Genomic DNA, 21,299 nt, shown 5'->3' on the forward strand with positions numbered 1-21,299 from the left:
ATTCCCAATCATTGTTTCCTATGCAATGACCATCAACAAATCACAAGGTCAATCTCTAGATTGGGTGGGACTTTATATACCAAAAGATCTTTTTAGTCATGGCCAACTTTATGTGGCCATTTCCAGGGTAACAACCAAAAAAGGGATCAAAATTTTGGTACATGATGATGATAAGAAACCAAAGTCTACAACAACAAATGTTGTCTACAAAGAAGTCTTTGCAAACATTTAATTGGTAAATACATCTATTAGCTCTCTGATGTTCTCTGCACTATTTAATTCAATATAATTGTTTGCTTCATATCTAAAATTTATAATTCTTCTTCTGCATTCTGTTTCAGGCTTTGAATGTTGCAGAATATTGATCTATCATCTTACCTGTAATTCAACTTCAAATTCAGTACTGCAATGTTGTAATTAAATTCTAACCGCTGTTATGAGAGTTTTAGAAGTATCTTTAATTTCATATATGTTTTCATGTTTGATATATCTTTTCATCTTTAATATAAGTTTTCATAACAAAATTTTTGGAGTTAATTACACAGATTAGCTATGGCTATTATGCCAATTAAACAGTTTGTCAATACAAAGATTACTATATAACACTGATGAGATACCTTTCAATAAGATTAATAACAACCTTTTTTTAATATAGATTGCTGCTTCAATACAAATTACCAGACTTTTACATAATTTCCCTTGCCATCCAAACAACTTAATATAACACTAACAATAACTACCATTGTTCCAAAATATAACAGTGATCACTATTACAAAAACACTGCATAAACATTTTTAACCGCCACAAAATATGTCTTCATACTAAATATCTTACACCCTAATCAACACACTTCTAACTTCTTAATATCTTCAGCCTGGATTTAGCGATTCAACAAGGTCACAACCAATCTTGTAGCTGGAGGATCGCGCAGCTTAAAGGACAACCTATCACCCCTTTTCAGTTGTTTGTCCCGGGCAAACTCATACCAACCATGTCCTATATACTTTTCAACACAGTATTTTCTCTCAGCAACATGGATCTCACACTCATAGCTCTCTCCTATTTTTGCATCGACCAACTTAATGGGCCTTTCAATCAATTTGCAACTACGTACAACCAACTGAGGAAGTTGCTGCACATAAAATAATTATTAAAACATAGGTAGATATAACAAATTAATACTTCCACATTTCTTTTACTTACAAGAAGATTCTTTCTAACACTCCTTCCAGATTTAATTTTCTTCTTCCATACAAAAGACCTTGCCCTCCTACAAATTTCTTCTTCAATTGAATCATCATCTGAACTGAAATTCCACTTTAACACATCAGACACATTCTCAACCATTAATTTTATAAAATCCAAAAAATATTAGCTTGGAAATCTTTTAAACACAACATAACACAGTACCTTTCACTATCTGAAGAAACGTGGATCTGAGATGCCCCATCCTTCACTGACAATTTGCCTTTGTTAACATCAGTTGCATGCAGCTTCCCCTTCTCAACATCTTGCACCCGCTCATCACATGTTTCACCCAAACCAATGTTTTTCCCTTAACATCACCAAGCCGTTCATCTTTCCCAGCTTCTTCTAAATGACGGTCAATTTGTTGCATGTTAACACCATCATCTTTCCCAACATTCATGCCAGCTTCCTCCGTTACCGTTGTTCCCTTGGCCTCCATAGCTAGGCGAAGTTCTTCCATGTCCTCGCGAATTTCCTTCTCTATCTTCATACGTGTCCATGATGTTTCCGCTTGCAAAGAGGCCAAACATCTGAAAAACGTTTAACAGACCATTTTATATATTTCTTAGTCAGGTAAAATATTACAATATAATTTATGAAATAATTTATGAAAAGGAAAAACTAATACTTTCCTTTCGACTGGAAACGCAAAAGAATTGAATGGACCCTTGCTTTCCATTTCTGCAAACTACACAGTAGGAAGTGACTTGATGTTGTGTAAAGAGCGTGCCGAATCTGTGGAAAATCTAAATGCAACTACACCTAATTTATAGACACCGAAATCCAACTTTTTCGCTCAACTTTTAGTACATTTTTTTGTTGGGCCTATGGGCCATGCATTCGACATTACACTTTTATGTTGCTTGGTTTATAACTTTATTATTTAAGAGAAAGAAGTGTGTTTTATTTTAAGAATGACAAAAACACCCTTTATCTACAAATTTACCAATTTTTTATATCCTTATGTATATTATTCAACATATATATTATTATCATTCATATCCACAATTATCATCATATTATCAAAAATACACACACACACATATATATATATATATATATATATATATATATATATATATATATATATATATATATATATATATATATATATATATTTTCCCCATTCTCCTATTAACCTGACATTTAACTTTAAATTATTAAAATCTTAAACATAACCAAATTATAATAACATCAGTACATATCACTGAATGTAAACTATGATAATCCATTTGATTTTCACACATTGGTGCAAAGCATACCAGTATTATATTGCAATTATAAAGTAGCTATGTAAACATTAACTGTTATAATCCATAGAGAAACTGCAAGTAAGAAACATAAAAGTCTGAAACATTACATGAAACCACATACAACTAAACCAAAAAAAACCAGCAACATCATTGAACACAAACTACTGTTCTTCCAAAACTTTCCACTCCTTCATCCATTATAGCCATCTACACATAAACAATACATGTTCACTTAAACCTGCAATACATAAGAATCATAATTTCAATTAATTTCCAGAAACATACAGAATAACAAACAACATATATAAGTTTTAACTTTAATGTGTAAAAGGTATTACTAACCATTGTTTCTAGCTTCTTCACCAACTCTGTCCATATCATCCATTCCCTGTCATCCAAACAACAAACATAAACTTAATGCGTGAATCTGAAGGAAAATATTATAACCTAATGTCATGTATTTCCGAAAATCTTTGAATAGGATTCTTATACCTTTCAGTTTCAAAGACAAACTTCCCAAAATACACTGAATTGGATATTTCAACCATTCTGGGGTTTATCTGCAGTCCGACACTTCCCAGAACATCTGCTATAAAGTCGACGTCTTCAAGTATCGCAAACCTCATACCAGCCCTCAGTTCCTGATGCTTCCCTGACCACCTGATTCCAAGGATCTCATTCTGCCACACCCATGATATGTTCTGAATCTTACTTTCCCTTTCCCAGGCGCATGCAATACCGTCCACTGCATACAAAGCCCACTCAGTGCACAACTTGGTAAAACGTTGTTTCTTCATCTTCAACCTCATTCGCAGCAGCTTCGACCTTTGCTTCATCCTCCGTTTCATCACGAATCGCTGATGACGGTCTTGAACCACAAGAAATTTCATAGATCTACATAATCAGAAACAATCATTAAGGAAAGTAAAATTTCAGATAACACAAACAATTATACAAAGATTGGAGTACAGAAAAAAATTATCAACAACCTGCAAGCTTTCACAACTTGGGAGAAGCTACCCATTTTCTTCCAACGTACGGATTCGGCTTCTTGCTTTGGTACTTTAAGCGTGGCAAAGCAATGTCTCATCACTCCTATATATACTCAAAGGCCCATTACCTGTTAGACTTCCTTTTAGTTGGTAAACGTGCACTAATTTTTGTAAACTGTTGAAACGCCTTTTTCTGTGCATGCAGAACTAAATATGATCAACTCTTTTAAAGAGTAATAATTAATTTCACACCATAATATATAACTCTATCTGTTAATTGGGTGGGAAAATAATATATTGATTTATATTTATTACAAATTAAGTTTATTGATTAATGCGTGGTAATACAAATTTTTAAATATTTTATTTGATAGATTATTAAACATGTTAGTTTATTTAACATTACTTTGTATTTATAGCAAAAACAATTAAAGATTACAAATTAAATTTATATTGATTTTATATTCACCATTGAAGAAATCGTTTCTATTAGTTAATATATATATTTAGCTTATATATTTCTATAGAACAAAAATTTATTTTAATTTTAGCTTTATCATTATTAAACTAAAATATAGTTAATCAATCAAATTTTCATTAGTTTATTATATTAAAACAGAAAATTAAAAATTAATTATTATATTTTAAATTAAATAATTTTTTGTGTTTTATAATGCATTGAGTTAGTATTAATATATTCATGTCAATATAATAGCATAGATGTAAATTAATATAATTATTTAATTTGTTTTATATTATTCTTCTTTCTACTATTTGCTTTTATACTGTTTCTATTTAAAATATTTTCATTAATATTTTAGAAGAATAAATAATGTTAAGTAGACAGTACAAAAATAGCAGATAAACTTTGTACAATAATTAAGTTTTTTTCAATTTAGCACACAGTTGTTTTCCATTTAAAACACTTGCTAAAGGAAATCAAAATATATTGAATATAAATAGTTAAAACTTTGCAACTAATCAAGCATTGCTGCAAATTTTTAGTGCATTCATATATAACAATTGCATTCAGTTATGACTCCAGTTGCCTTTGTAAGTACCCCTTTTGGATATTCAACTAACATGTACAAAGGAAATTCTTTTAACTTTATACTTATACCAAAAATATAATATCCACCTTAATATCACAAACACCCATTTAATTATCGTTCCACTGATATATCAATAAAACAGATATCACAAACACTGATTTATATAATTTAACTACTATAATTACAAGTTCCAAAGTGCAGCTACTATCAAGTTAGCTTGTCCATACATATTTTACAACAAAATGTAATTAAACTTAATTAAACATCAACAAAAGTCACTGAATTCTAAACCACAACACAAATTACAAGCTTCAAATTCTTCATTCATTACCACGGACAACGCAAACCAATATTTCTTCGACAGGGGGGTACCTAATGGTGAAATGCAGGATATCACCTTTCTTGAAAGTCCTGCTTTTCCCAAATTCATACCACCCCCTGCAGAGAAACATTTCCTTCACCCCATCTCTCTTCTTAAGGACACATTGGTAGCTCTTGCATTGGTCCGTGTCGTATAGTCCGATGGCAGTCTTGCCTTCCAGTTCACATCCAGTAATGACATCAGCAGGAATTTGCTACACATTCAATATAGATTCATAGGGTTAGCACAACGCATTACTTTCACCCACTTAGATTAAATCCATACAAAAGGACAATCTTACTAAATAACTTACGAGAACTTGTCTGCCCAAAGCTCTTGGGTTTGAAGCCACCTTGGTCCAGGTTTTTTCTTCTTCAATTACAACAACCTCATCAGCTTCCCTGTTAAACAAATAAACATTTCAAACTATCATACTAAACCAGATTTTATGTTGGACAACTTTTTATGATTTGGCTTATAAATATGTAACATAAATTAATATATTTACCCTTCTTCTTCTTTATCCTCTACCATAACCGATTTTCCCTTCCAATCTGAACTCCTTTCCCTTCCATCCCTCTCCTCCCTGCATCCAGAAAATCAACAATAACACTTTGTCAATAGCATTTCAACTATAATGACTAAATCATTGTCATTATTTATTATATAATTGTTATGTTCTTTATCTTACATGAATCAACACTTTATCTAACTACCAAATACCAAGTCTATGTTTTACCTTCCTTTAACACCTGAACTTTGTCCTTTCTGAATCTTTCGTGGGTTCTTCCAATTATCACTTTCTTTGCCAAGCATCTCATCCCTGCATCCCGAGAAACAACATTAGAACATGTCTCAATGTTAATATAATAGTTACAACATCAGTAACAGAAGTTAAATCGACTGCTAAACATTCCTATATCTATTACCTTCAAATTTACAACTATATCTTACATGCATCAAAACATGTCCAGCCTAAAAATTCCTAATAACAGACAAGCCAAGCAATCAATATGTAAGTAACACAAATCATTTCTACATTTTACCTCTCTGAATCTGAAGATAAAACAATAACAGTATGTCTTGCTTCTCTTCTGGACATACTTCGCCTTTCACCGACCCCTTCGGTATTTCCAGATCGATTTTCGCCCACCCCAGATTTTAATGCTTGCCAAGCTGCCTTCCATTTCACTGATGTTCGTCTTTTCTCAAGAGCACCCATAACCACCCTAAAATGACTTTCACGTTTCCATAAGCATCCCCTCCACTTCATGCGGTTGGGTCTTTCCCAACCTCTCCTCCAAACCGCTGCTACATCAAACAACTCCATCACTCGCCGAATCTCGGCCTCCCTCTTGAGTCTTTCCCATTTATTTTCAGTTGCAAGTTCCTCTTCGTTTCTAATTTAGCAAAGACAACAGATTTAACTTATAAACCACAACAATGAACATGCAACTTATAAACGATGAAAGATGCAACTTACGGCTCTGGAATATTGAAGGGCGAAGAATATGTCATTGCTCCGGAAATGTAGTTCTTGCGGCGTCAACCTGCTCCTCGCCACAGCGGCAAAACCCTACCGTCTATTTTGGAATGATTGGCTTTTCACTTACAAAAGTAACACAAATACGTACTTCTGTTTCTATCTTGGGCCAGTATATGCTTTTTTTAACCTAAGTCCTTGTCGTTGGGCCCATTTACTATACCACTTCCTTTGTCCTTTTTAAAAAAAACATAACATTGGGAAATACTTTACTTGGTTGGAAAATTTGTCTTTTTGTCAGTTCTTTTTTGGCCAAGTCAATTTATTGTCTTCTCTGTATATTATAGATGTTTTGGACCTATTACAATTTCTTTTTTGAGGAAGTTTTGACTTTTGCGTTGTACTTGGTACTATATATAGATATATAGATTATAAATATCTCATATCTCAATTTACCTATTTTAACATTATATATACACATTAATAATATTATATCTATTTCTACACATTCCATTTATGTTTTTAACAAACTACTACCTTCTTACAATATTTTTTTATCACCACTCTGTATAAATAAAAAATAATTTATTAACCCTTTGTTTTTTAAGTCATTATCACATTATTTTCATTTCTCTATTATATATAGAAAAATTATAACTATTATAAATGGAAAGAATTTTACTATTAATCTAAATATTGGATAACAAATTTATTTATCAATAATTTGTTTCAAATATGTGAAAACATTAAGGGGAGAAATAATACTGTTGTACATAAACAAAACAACTTTACTACTAATCTAACTTTAATATATGACAAAAATTATTATTGTAATAAACAATAACAACTTTACTACTAATTTATCTTCTAAATAAATAATATATTAATCAATTTTTTTTATTTTACAATTTCATTTTTCTTTTATTTCATTTTTATTATGTATTAAAAATAATTCGCGTCCCGTACCAGTACCCGTGCGTACGCACGGGTATCCCGCTAGTTGGATTTGAATTCGGAGTTGATGTACAAAAGCTCAGGGCTAAAGGATTTAAAGTTGAGCTAAAGCTAAAATTCTGTTTCCGGGGATTTAGGCGTTGTGCGAGTTCAAATAGGTTATGTTGTTGGCTGATTTTTTCTGGCGTGTTAGGTGTTTCGCCCGCATATAATCTCGGATTTCTTTTGCATTGATGTGGTCAGACCGCATTTGTTAATCTGTTTAAAAATTTAGGAATCAATTAGGGTGGCTGGTTCAAGTCTTGCTGATAAGAAAGTATTTCTGCTAAGAAGTTTTTTTTATTAATCTGTTAGAATGATCGTTTGTAAAGAGGGTTTTCTAAAATTGATGTGCTTGAATTTTGTCAATTTAATAGAGTTGGAGGTTTGGTGTAGTCTGTGTTTAAACTTAATCTGACAGACTTAATTATATGAGAACTAAAGAGGTTGAATCAATTTTTAGTATGAATATTTTAAAATCTTTGAACCACTTTGTATTTTGCATTTATTGTGATATAAGTAAATGACATAGAATTGAATTTTTACGATATTCTGAATAAACATATAGATAGATGTTCAGATTTTACTATATAGGCTATAATGTGGTTTGTGAACTGTGACTTGGTGGCTGCCCAATTGGATAATAATTATAAAATTTGTTTTAATAGTTAATAATGGATGATAATATCAAATATTTTCATTACTTTTTGGTTATAGAACTTTTAATTCTACTATTGTAGGGTAGCTAATAAATGTCAATTAATTTGATTAATTTTATGGAATTCAATTTTATATTATTCATTATCATAATAATTATTCTAATTTGGTAGTAAATAAATAGTTTTAAATAAATAGTTTTCAAAATTCTTGATTTTAAATATAAAATACTATGGTTTTAAAAATAAATTACTATTTAAGAAAATTGTTTCTTTTAAAATGCAATTAATGTTTTTTTTTTTTGGACTTATGGTTTTAGTGTATAAAAGATCAAACATGTAATATTATAGAATTTATCAACTATATTAAATAATTATTTTAATTTAAATTTATATTTAATAATATTATATGATAGAATTGAAATATATGTTTTAATCTTTTAAGTATATGCGTAAAGAAATATTTTTTTATCCAAATTCAATTAAAATAATTAATAAAAAAAATTTGTTATTGATTTAAAAAGACGAAAAAAATATATATGTCAGTTATAAGTGTTTGATTGATACAAATATTTTCATAACAATAATTATATTAAAGAATTTATATATAATAATTGGTATTAGATTTTAAACTTATGATATAATTATGTCTATATTATATGTGTTGTCTTCAGCCTTATTCTCTTTTGTTTTATACTGTTTATTTCTCTTTTGAACACAATCAAACATAGTGAATGATGTTTAACAAAACCATTAATTATTTGTAACCATCCTGATATTTGTAATTGGCTTATAATTTAAAGTGTGTGTTGCCCTTGCTATATAAATAGTGTGTAGTGGGATGATGGTTGTGTGTAACATAACTATTATTAGGTTGGAATAATGTGATATATGTATTTCTTTCACAAAGTAAACAGGAAAACAAAACAAAACAATTTGGACAGTCTTACTTGCAATGTGAATAGAGAATAGAGGGAGGATATTTGTGCGTAGTAGGCAAAAGTAAAGTAAAGTTGGCATAAAGTATGCAATAAGGATAAGTTTTCAAAAAAAAATTGTTTTAATTTTTCAATTGATATTATATATTTAAATACTAAATAATTCTTTTTGATAATTTACAAAAAAAATTAACAAATTCTATTCTTTTTAAATTAGCATCATAATTTAAAAACTAAAAAATTGTTTTATAGATAAATAAATTGAATTTTTAAGTAATAAAGATATTTTTATAAACAAAATATAGTTTATTATTGATAAAAAAAAAATTTATGTGCAACTAATAACAAAGACAAATTATTATGTTAATATAATTTTATTTATAAATTATAAGTAATTATATTTTTTTTTATTATAAGAAATTTTATCCCGTGCCTCGCATGGGTAGAAACACTAGTTTAAGTTAAAAATAATAATTTGATTTGAATCTTTTCATTAAATAATAATTTAATTTTATTGATTTATTTAATAGACTAATAGGTTGATTTGAATCTTTACATTAATGAACTGATAGTCGATTTGAATCTTTTCATTTGGTCTACTAGATTGATTTAAATCTTTTACTGAAATAATAAATTTGATTTGATTGAGTTTTTTAAGATAAGATTTAATGCTAACCTCTAAATCTAAATGTTTTGCTATAAATAAGTTGAACTTGTAGTATTTATTTATCTCACTTCTGCTTTTTCTCTTCATTATTTCTTTTTCACTATAGTTTGTTTTTTCTGTTGAAGTTATTTGAATTGAACTTATGGCTTCTGAAACTGAAAGTTTCGAACATTTTTCTCTGTACGACGTGATAAGAAGTGTTAGAGACATGGTTTCTGAAGCTGAAGCTTCTCAACTTTCTTATTTGTTTGAAAGAATGATAAGAACCAGAGACATGTCTCTGTTCTTTCCCTTCATGCTTCGTCTTTATGGTTTATCAATTCGACGAAACAACGATGAAGACTCAGATCAAGAAACAGAGCGTAACGAAGATTCCAATCGTCAAAGATTAATCTTGGTGAACCCATCAACACAACGTATTGTTGTAATCAACGAAGTTTCAAGTCTGGAAACTCTGCTTCATGAACTTGGAAGTACTACACATAATGGTCAACCACCAGCTTCCAAGGAGTCAATAGAAGCTATGAAAAAGGTTGAAATTGAAGAAAGTGATGATGGAGAGTGTGTTGTTTGTTTGGAACAATTTGAGATTGGTGGAGTTGTTAAAGAAATGCCTTGTAAGCATAAGTTTCATGGTAATTGTATTGAGAAGTGGTTAAGGATTCATGGGTCTTGTCCTGTTTGTAGGTATCAGATGCCTATTAAGGAGAAAGAAGAAGAAAATTAAGGTGGTTAGAGAAGGAGGAATGGTGGTGGTGGTGGTGGTGGTAATGGTTGTGGTGGTAGTGATTCAAATGATTCTTCATCTAAACCTAGAGATGATCATGAGTTTGAGAATTATTTTTTATTTTTGTTTTGTTAGAATATTGGTTTTCAATTTATTGCGGAATACTTATAGGCTCAAATGAACAAATTTGTTCTTATTGAGTATAAATAATGAATTTTCATTTACTTATTTTGTAACTATTTTGAATATGATGATACGTGTTAAATACTAAATAAGAAATATGAGAGAATCATGATGTTAGTGTTTCGTGGTTAAAAATTAAAAGTTACTTTTGATTATAAAATTTTGAATGAAAGAAATTTACAATGTAAACAAAAAGTAGAGAATTATCTTAGTCAACTTTCATGAGAATAGTCTCTGTCTTTTTTTTTTTTGGTTTAATTGCAACTTTAGTCCTCCTATTTTGTCTTTTTCTTGATTTTGATCCCTCTATTTTAAAAATCATTATTTTAGTCCCCTTTTTAAGTTTTCTGTGCAATTTTCGTCCCCCTATTTTGCTTTTTTCTGCAAAATTAGTCTCTATTCCTGTCTTTTTTTAATAGAAAACTCAAAAGGGGGGCCAAAATCGTGGTTTTAAAAATGGGGGGACTAAAATCAAGAAAAAGACAAAATAGGGGGACCAAAGTTGCAATTAAGCCTTTTTTTTTTTTTTACATTCATGAGTGTGTAATAAAAAATAAACTTTATCATATTCATTTAAATTATGTTGTTTTTAATCAATTTAAGGTTAAAAGAGGAGTTTAATTCATTAATACAATGGACAAGAAAAATATTTATTAAATAGGGATGTCTTGTGATCTTTAGATTGCGCGGCTATTTATGTTATTAAGAACTACTAGTAGTATAATACCCGTAAACTTATTTTATATATATTTAAATCTGTTATATAAATTTAAAATAAATTATTTAATTATAAAATAAATAATGATAATATAAATTTAATTGTATTAAATAACTATTAAAAAAAGATTTGTGAATATTTTACTGATGAAAAGTTTGTTGCAGTATTGAATATTATCAATTTAATAAAATAAATTGTTAATTTTATTAAAATTTAAAAATTAATTAGTATTTTTAATAATAACAAATAAATAATATTGATTGCGAGAGGTTCTTTCCACTTTTATAGGTGCTCGTACACCTCCGTAAAAAGTTCATAATGTCCTTAAGTGTAATAATTTCAAACACACCTATTTTCACCATTTTTCAGATCAAATTGAAGAGACGCTCTTTTTACGTTAAAAGTTAATTCAGAGATGCATATATGTACGTATTAAAGTGCGTTTGAAGATACATCTTCATAAACATCATTTATTCACAAAATATGTTGGTGATTCGGAGATGCATCTCAAGACGCTATTCTTTCATTAACCCACGCCATAACCCTTCACTCTTCCTCCTTCTTCATTTTCTAAAAAGCTCTAAAAAACAAAGACCTTTTCACCTCTCTCAACCGTTATCTTGAAGCATTAAACCATTGCATTGAAGCATCAGTGAAGCTCTTTCTTCTCCTTTCCATCATCTCATAACATTGAAACATCAATTCTCATCAATCAATTCCATTTGGCTAATTTTTTCAAATTTTAATTTTTTTTAATGTTTTGATTTGTAGTTAGTTTTTTTAGGATGCATTAGTTGTTTTAGGAACTTTAGATAGTAGTGTAAACGAACTTGGCTGGTTAAATCAACATGCAATGAGGTTTTTAAGGTCTATTATGACAGAAAAGGCGTATCTTCCATGGATGAGACAATCGCAGATTTTTCCGGAGATTCATCTCTGGATTTGGTGTGCATTATTTTCGGAGATCCATATCCGGAGTGTACTCAGACAAAAGATTTAGTGTTTTTATTAGATTTGTGAATTTCTTCGGACATCCGTTTATATTTGTTTTTGTTTATAACGCATGTGCAACTACTGACAACAAAGAAGGCCAAATTAGGGACATGCTTATGTCCCAAATTGTGTCGGTACAACGTGAGAGGGTCACAACGAGAACGACGAGGCCACGAGTTGCCGATAACTCATTTGATGTTGCATATACTTCGCAGCCCGACCGTCTGATTCTCATAGTCGACTCTCTCAGGCATATGATACAGCACAACCTAAGGATCTTGAGGCCTTTATTGACCCTAAAGCCCCTGAAACTCAAGAGGAAGCCGATCAGAATGCTCCATTAAAGAGCTATTCTAGAGAGTCATATGATTACCTCCTTACTTTATAATTATGCAGACCATACTACTAGGCATGACTAAAATGCAAGGGTATATTTCTTCTTTTTTGCAATACATATACATATGTTTTAACTAATTAAATCCATATTGATGCTTATGTTTTCTTTTTCAAGAGCGTGATTGTTTGTAATCGATTAACCATGACAATAAGGTACTGGTGTTGCCACAACCCCTTGAGCGTTGGTTCGGTGATGTTATCTATTATTTCGATCTTATCGTCTTATGTTCATTTACGTACTTGACGATAAACCAAGGTATACAGGCGGATTTGGTAGAGAGGTGACACTCAGAGACGTCACTTTTCCACCTACCTATAAGCGACATGATTATCACTTTGGATGCCATGGTTATATAGGATGTCACGCCCTATCATGACGTTAAATACTCCTATAGAACCACCTAGGCCAACTAACCAGGAGGTACTTGAGGTTCAGGATGAGCATCTCTGTGACAGTGGTATGTCGGCGTGTTGTAGAGATGGGTAGAGGAGCCACAGAGGTAGGACTCTTTGTTGATGCTTGTTCCCTGTTGGCCCTCGTGCAGACCATGGTTGTCAAGTTACAGAATATTGTGCAATACAAGCGGCAGAGGAGGCATGTGATTTGACATATCTAGTAGTTTATATAGGAATGTATTATTTTTTTAATGTATTTTCGGACTCCTCTTATGGATTTCAATATTGTGAATTTTTTAAACTAATTTATCAATTTTACCTTCTTTTACTTTAATTTAAATTTAAAATTACGTCAATATAAGTTGGCCTTACAAAAATTGAATATTTGGACAACGATGATGTTTTTATGTGAATTAGGGAGAATTCCGGAGATGCATCTTTGAAATAGTTCTCTTTTGTATTTACCATGGCTTCAATAACTTTCAAGGGACATTTCAGAGTTGTGTCTCCGAATACACCCAAATGCCATACGGAGATGCATTTTAGGATCACATTTTGTTCAAAATTGTGATGGTTCTAAAAAAAACACATTTTGGTTGGGATTTACGTGCATCTAAAGATGCATCTCCAAACTCATAAAAAAGACAATTTTAAATTTTCAAGAATATAGTATGCATATATAAAGGACTTAAGCAATTCTCTATTGATTAAATATATTGTAAAAAAACATTAACTGCTAACATTATATCTATTGATATACCAATAAAAATTTAATATAATAACCATATACTTTATGCATTTAATATATTACAAATAAGTTTTAAGATGCATAAAAAGTATAAAATAGACTCAATTTTTGTTGGCAATTTAAGAAAATCTTCTATATAATTATTTTTTCTATTTGTATATTATATATTTTTTAAATAAAAAAATATGTTTTGTTTTTACAAATATGGTGAAACAATAACAGATTTTAAATAAATAAATAAAATAAAATGAGATAGATTCATCTATATCTAAATTTTAAGATTTTTTAAATTTAAGTGTTTCATTTGTATCTTGTAATTAAAAATGAAAAAAAAATCTAATATAAAATATATTTGTTTGTACTCACCCGTGTTCTTTTATTTTATTTTTTTCTTCATGTATTTTTATGTTTCTTCATTTGTATTTTTGATGAAACTAAAAAAATAAAAATAAACTAATAACAATGAGAAGGGTAGAGAAAATAAAATAATAAAATAAAAAGAGAATGAAATATAAAAGAAAAATGAATATAATTTGAGAGAAGAAAGAGATGGCGAGTGAAATAGTGGAGAAAACTAAAATTTGAAAAAGTATCAAGCAGGAACTTGACAGGTGAATAAAAAGTGTTTGAGTGTCATCAGAAAAGTAGAGTTCAACTCTAGGTATATGAGGAATAAAGAATGTAAAATGCAAATAATAATCAAAGGAATTTAATTGTGTCAGAATCCTTGAAAAATACAATGTAAATGTAAAAAATGAAATGTGGAAAAGTGCAAGATAAAGAAAACGACTTTGCTTAAAATGTAAAGGTTGGTGTACAGGATCATACATGTTACTCGCTTAATCGTTTCTCGCTCTTGTTTGGATACTTTGAGTGTTTAGAGTTTTTTGTAATGATATTGCCACCCTCGAACTCTAACACTAGAATCTCTATATATACTAATATAAAAATAACTGCCTACAATGGCTCTACTCCTAGAAATCGACATGTATTTCTCTGCATGCTCTACTTGCTTCTGTAACACCCGTCTATAACCCCACGATTTTCACGAATATTTTTAATAAATAAATAAACGTAAAACAAAAGCAATGATGTTACATCTTCATAAAACTTCATATCACAATTAATTCTGCTCTGTAACACAGGTTGCAAAACATTTAAACATAAATAACATCTTTAGTGCCATCAATCAAATTACTTCAAACTTTGTAGTGGAATAAATATCTCTTAAAAACTTCTTCATAAATTAATCATTACCATGAAAGGTAGTTCAAACATCGACAAAATAGTCATAATTCGTGTTTATAACTTCATGATTATAAAAGTAATACCAAATCTTCAAAATAACAAAATGCTCAAGGTTCACAATCAATCGATCCCAACCCCGATGTTACATATCAGAGCAAGACCTACTAGAGTCAACGAAAACTAATTAGTGCACTCCAAAGCTACCTCTTAAGCTTCCTGCACTAAACTTGATCACCTGCACGTTACCCACGTGGAGGTAAAATTCAAACAAAAATGGTGAGTAAACCATAATCAATAAAAAAACATAAGAAATAGATATATCAGTCATATCAAGGAAACAACAATCATATAACATCATTTAATACATTCCATCACATAACAATAACTACCAGTTCTTCACGTCACCACATCATCAGTCCAATACTAAATCAAATACATCACATAATCCAAGTATTGTGCAATGCCACCTAAATGTATTTATATTTTATCTTATTAATAAAGTAACCTGTTTATCCTAATTGATTTATCATAACAGAAATAGAGTTTATAAACTTCTTAGAATAATAAATAGTACACAACATAGCATTCATTAAATTTTCAAGTTACGTAAGATTTTAAATTAAAAACGACACATCATGAAGAGCGGTCATAACATATGGAAGATAGTCTATTTTGTTATCCCCACCACAACATTCAAGTATGTATTTATTAATGGAAGATACATACAAATTATCAATATTGTCTTTCGCTTCAAAATTATGTATACTTGTAAAAAGTTAAAACAGTAAAAAGTTAATCTCCCAAGCAAATCTAGGCATCCTTTCAACTTTTATAAGGATTTACGTACAAATATGTCCTAGGATTTACTGGTAAATTCTGCAACTAAAATTTTCAAAGACTAGTGATTGTTTGCCAAAAATCTAGGTAAACACACGCTTTTATACAAATTTCTCTTTGGAAGTATTCAATCACAGTGTACTCAAGAAATCTAGCACATGGCCCCTTGTACCTTTCTTTGTCTATGTTGTCTTAATGTATGTTATCCTTCTCCTTCCTAAGTGCACTACTTCCCGAGGTCTTGTTTCTTTCAACATCTCCCACCACCTTCTTTTCCTTGTAGTTGATTTATAGTTGAGCTCGAGAGAGAAGTTAATTTATATTTCCTACAACCTTCAAACCCAATTGTCATACCCCAAAATTTTCCGTCATATATTTGCAAATGTCATTTTATTTCAAACAAGTGACATAGCCCAGTCGGTAAGGATTTGAGGTTAAAAGGTACAAGAGCGAGATGTCCCGGGCTCGAATCTCACTTCTAACATTTCTCCTTTTTTATTTGTTTTCTAATTTTAATTCTAACTTTATTTCCATTTATTCAAATATCATAAAAATTGCATTTTTTATTATTTTAATTTAAATTTTCGCACTAATTAAATAAGCATTTTTTTAAATAGTCAATTTTCACTTTTATGCATTTTTTAGTCAAAAATCACCAAAAATCATAAAATATTCAAAAAATCCAAAAAATAAGTTTTTAATTCTAATTTTTCGTTTTTTCTTTTAATTTTTTTTAAATATTAATTTTTAATTATAATTCATTATTTTATGTATTTTATAGCTAAAAAAAACAAAAATAAAATAGTACTTGTTGCTTAGCTTTTGGTCCAAGTCAATTGGCATTAAAATTTATTTGATTTGATTCTCTCTAATTTTAGATAAAATCAAAACAAATAATTTTGTTATGTCAATAGTATTAATGTTAATTTATCTTTTCCTTTTTTATTTTAACCTAACTTTACACTATAAATTGAGTCATTTTGTACACTTTTAAAAAAAAAACTAACAATTCTAACCCTTACTCTCTCCCTCTCTCCTCACAAACACAAAAAATATTTTCTCCTACTTCTCCTTCTTCAGGGTTGCAATTCCGGCTGGAGCACAGTAATAAATTTTCCAGCCTATCAGTCGAATTCTGAAACTACTGTTTCGATTTGCTCCGAATTTTTTCCAGAAGTTCAGAAAAAAATCGTAGAACAATACTCCTTTAGAATAGAATCTAAAGGATTTTGACCCTCAAAATCGCAAATTCCTATTTTTTCTATTTTATTTGATTTAATTTCTATTTTCATATTTTCAAAAAAATCTAAAAAAGTTTGTAGTTTCGTGTTCTTATTTTATTTGATTTATAATCAGATTTTTATATTTTTTTGATTTTATTTTAATCACTTTTCTATTTTTCCATTTGTTTTCTTAACCGTAACATTGTGTTGGTTTATGAACAGGTTTTCTATGGATTGACCAAGTGGATGGTACCCCAATTGCTTTTTTGGCCAAAAATCTTTTGGTATTTGGCCATATCAAGGTTATTCATATTTGGCCAAAACCCTTTTGGTATTTGGCCATATCAAGGTTATTCATATTTGGCCAAAATCCTTTTGGTATTTGGCCAAATCAAGGTACCTCCTTTGGCCAAAGGGATCAGGTGTCAATTCTTCCTTACACTTATTTGTTTGCTTCATTGCCCTTGAAAACCTTGGTAAAATCTCTTTTTTATCCATTAACCCTAAAATATATAATAGATAGATGTTGTCCATTTTCATGAATTAGGGTTAGAATTTTATCAATTTCTTTATTTTTAGGCTAATAATTATTTTTAGGCTAATAATTATTTTTAGGCTAATTAATTTATTTTTAGGCTAATAATTATTTTAGGTTAATTAGTTTATTTTTAGGCTAATAATTATTTTTAGACTAATTAATATAATTTTAGGTTAATTAATTATTTTTAGGTTTTCAAACCCTGATTTTATTTTTGGCAAACTATTTTTCATCATGACTATTAATCACTGTTTTTACTAACCCTTTTTATTATAAATATTTTAAAAATCAGGTTCGTCCTGTTGTTTTCAAAAACCTTTTAATTTCCCTTTATTTTTTGCCTTTTTATTTTTATTCGCCTTTTTGCCTTGCCTTATTTATTCTATTAACTATGGTTAACTTGTTCCCCGTTTGGGGTTTGCCTTTTATTATGTTTATTTTATTCATTTGCCTAATTTCTGTATCTGCCCCAAAGCATTGTAATAGTTTAGGGTTTTTATTATTTTGCCTCTGCAGGTGTTTATTGTAATAGATTTAGGATTTTATTTTCCTGCCTTTATTTTTCTGCCCACAGGTGTTTATTGTAATAGCGTAGGACCTTTTAATTACGCTTTTATACTGCGTGGTTAGTAATCTAGGGAGTGACAAGCCTGCTAATAAATTTAGTTTGCCTAAATTATAAGATAAATATAACTGAATTGAATCACCTGATTGTGACACACACACACACCTTTAGGGTAATCTCTTTTTGTTGCCTTGTTGCCTGTTGCCTTTTTATGATTCTAAAATAGTCAAGTCCCTCGATTCCGAGGATACCTAAAGCAAATGTTGCCCTCAGTTCATAAATCATCATAAGATCATACGTCCCTTCGAAGTTGCCTTAACGAAAATGATCTTGTCCCTCGAAGTTGCCTCGGTAAATGATGATTGTCCCAATTGCTAAGGTATCCTCGCCTGTTGCCTAAATGACTATTCTATCCTTCCCTAAAGACTACCTACACTCTATATGGTAGGGACAGTTTTATGGCGAACGATAATTTCTCGATGACCCTTAACATCCAATGAAAGGACTTCCTACCCTCTCATGGTATGGATAGCCTTTTCAAACCGAAAAGCTAAAAGAACAATTTTTCTAACTTAGGATAGGTGCTCCTGATTGCTTACTCTTTTCAAATTCAAAACTCTTTTTCCCACTCATTTTCAAATACTTTCAAAAACAAGGCTATGCTTATTTACAAGCTAAAGTCCTTAACAAAGTTTTTCAATTCACACACGACACTTTTCAAACAATTCAAACAAACAAGTGAGCTAAGCAATTAAGAGCCCATGGATAACCATGGATACAAAGGGTGCTTTAAACCTTCCCTTTATATAACCTACCCCCCGAACTCAAAGTCTTTTCAAAGGTCTTTCCTGTTCTTTTTGCCTTTCCAATTGGATAAAATAAAAGTCGGTGGCGACTCTTGCTTACCGCGACATTTCTTTAAAGTCAGTTCACCGTATTACACCAATTTCTCATGAAGCATATAGTTTAAACTCAATTCTTTGCCAAATATCCACAACTTCAGACCATTATTAGTTCTTTCTACTTCAACAAACACCTCTGTGAACCTATCAAAATACTACCCGAGGATTTCCTTCTTCTTATGGTGAATCTTACTAAGGACTAACAATGTCTTTGGTTGACACTTTCATGCATTAAATTATGATGTAAAACTTCATATAAAGTATTCCATCAGTCAATTGGAACATCCTCTAAAGTTTTGGACCACGTTATAGAAGATCTGTTGAGAGTCAAAACAAACATCTTGCATTTCATTGCACTTGTAGCATAGTGATAATCAAGAAAATTGTCTACATGCCCAATGTGCTCTTCAGAATCCCTGGTTCTGTTGTAATTGTTCAGTTTTGGTGATTTCTCTAGGGATTTCAGGATTCTGCAACCAATAATATACTTGATTAATGGATTATTTTTGTCGTGAGAAGAGGCATAATGCGTACCTTTGTTCATATTCCCCCGTGAGAATAGTGTGAGAAAGTTTTCTTTAGATGGCGATCCTCGGGAAATGTGTGACTAATATCATCGCTTCCCAAGTGATTAGGAGAAGATTTGCAGTTTTGGTGGTGGCGTTGACATATTTTCGATAACTTTTCTGGATGTGATGTGACGTCAACGGGAGAGCTCCTCTGCATATTCTCTTATATGTCGAGGAATCTTTTACTAATGAGATTCACATTTTGCTCCTGAACTAAATTGTAGATGTTCGTTCTGAGTTCGTTTGCACTATGCATGTCCTACTTTGTTTGGAGTTGTGGATACTCCGTGACATATATGGCTCAAAAGAGTGAAGTTGTGGCAGAATAGGAGGTTGATGCAAGAGATGAAGCATAAAATGTTGTTGAAATGATGAAGGTGGACAAGAAGACTCTTTGATTGATTCAGGAATCTAGTGTGGCGTTGAAGACAAAGTGATCAAGATCAGATGTATTGTAATTGAAGTTGTTATGTTATCGTAAGAATCAGAACTGATGTGACAATATCTTGAAGCATTTGGATCGTCAATCTAATCTCAAGTGCGGGAATGACGTTATAGTGAGTAGTAGACTGAGTTTCCTTGAATCCTACCATCATAGATAGTCATGAGAAACAATTTTAGAGAGGTTTAAGACTGATAAGAACTTGGCAACAGAAACACTTATAGTAGATGAAATGATTGCAAAAAATGGTTAGTGGAAAAGATTGGGAGAATATATTTTGACACTATGGAAGATATCTCTAGTGAGCGAATATTTGGGGGGGGGGGGGGGGGGGAGTACCTACAAAGTTACCACTCCAATGCAAAAGTCAACAAAGTGTAAGAAGTGGAACTTGCAAATGAATGAATGAATCACACATTACAAAGTCACATTTATACTTGAATGATGGTTAGAACTGTAACCGAAGAATACATTGTGAGTTGCAAGATGTCTATGAATGCATATCGGTGGTTAGAAAGAAGGTGATGCTCTACTTAAATAAATGTACTTTAATATGAGAGTCTGCCTGTCTATTGACTGAGAGCCTACAATTGAATTAATATTCGTACTGGGTCGTTGGTCAACCTAAACTAATCTTACTTGAGTCACTCTATATGAGATAACTAAAATAAGAAATAAAATTTGTAACTAAATAATTATACTATACTCTCTTCAAATTTTATTATAAATTTATTTATTTATTTTATATATTGAATAATCAATATATTTGATCTATATATTATACATGACACATTGATTATTCAATGTATCTAAAATATAAATTTTTTTAAATCACAACCGATCAATATTTTAAAAAAAATTACAAGAATAATTGATGAATCTGATCTATATATAAACAATCTAAACATAAATTGTTAAATATTAATAACTAAAAAGAGTGTGAAAAAAATAAAGTCAAAGTTTTTTCAAAAAATAAAATAAAGTCAAGTTAACTTGTGTCCTAAGTATACAAGTTAATAAACTTAAAAATATTAACGAAATCAAAAATTTTGTTAAAGGAAGTCAATAGTTTACAAAATCAAAATTTTTATATTGGATTTTATAATTTATATCCTAAAAATACATGTTAATTTTCTTTTAAATTATAATATACACTTCAAGATAAAATAA

The 21,299-nt window shown here is 30.2% G+C and overlaps 1 protein-coding gene across 1 annotated transcript; it reads left to right on the forward strand.

Annotated features, from left to right (window-relative positions):
* Nucleotides 1-9,783: 9,783 nt before the first annotated feature.
* Nucleotides 9,784-10,371, forward strand: LOC131646454 (E3 ubiquitin-protein ligase MPSR1-like). The gene has a single exon (XM_058916481.1). It carries the CDS (start codon nucleotides 9,787-9,789, stop codon nucleotides 10,369-10,371), a length of 585 nt encoding a protein of 194 aa, XP_058772464.1. The 5' UTR covers nucleotides 9,784-9,786.
* Nucleotides 10,372-21,299: the final 10,928 nt, after the last annotated feature.

This window comes from Vicia villosa, linkage group LG2 (genome assembly GCF_029867415.1).
Source record: "Vicia villosa cultivar HV-30 ecotype Madison, WI linkage group LG2, Vvil1.0, whole genome shotgun sequence".
Taxonomy (NCBI): Eukaryota; Viridiplantae; Streptophyta; class Magnoliopsida; order Fabales; family Fabaceae; genus Vicia; species Vicia villosa.

What these genes read in the sequence shown, in the direction of transcription:
- LOC131646454 (XM_058916481.1), top strand. Translation starts at nt 9,787, where the DNA reads ATGGCTTCTGAAACTGAAAGTTTCGAACATTTTTCTCTGTACGACGTG.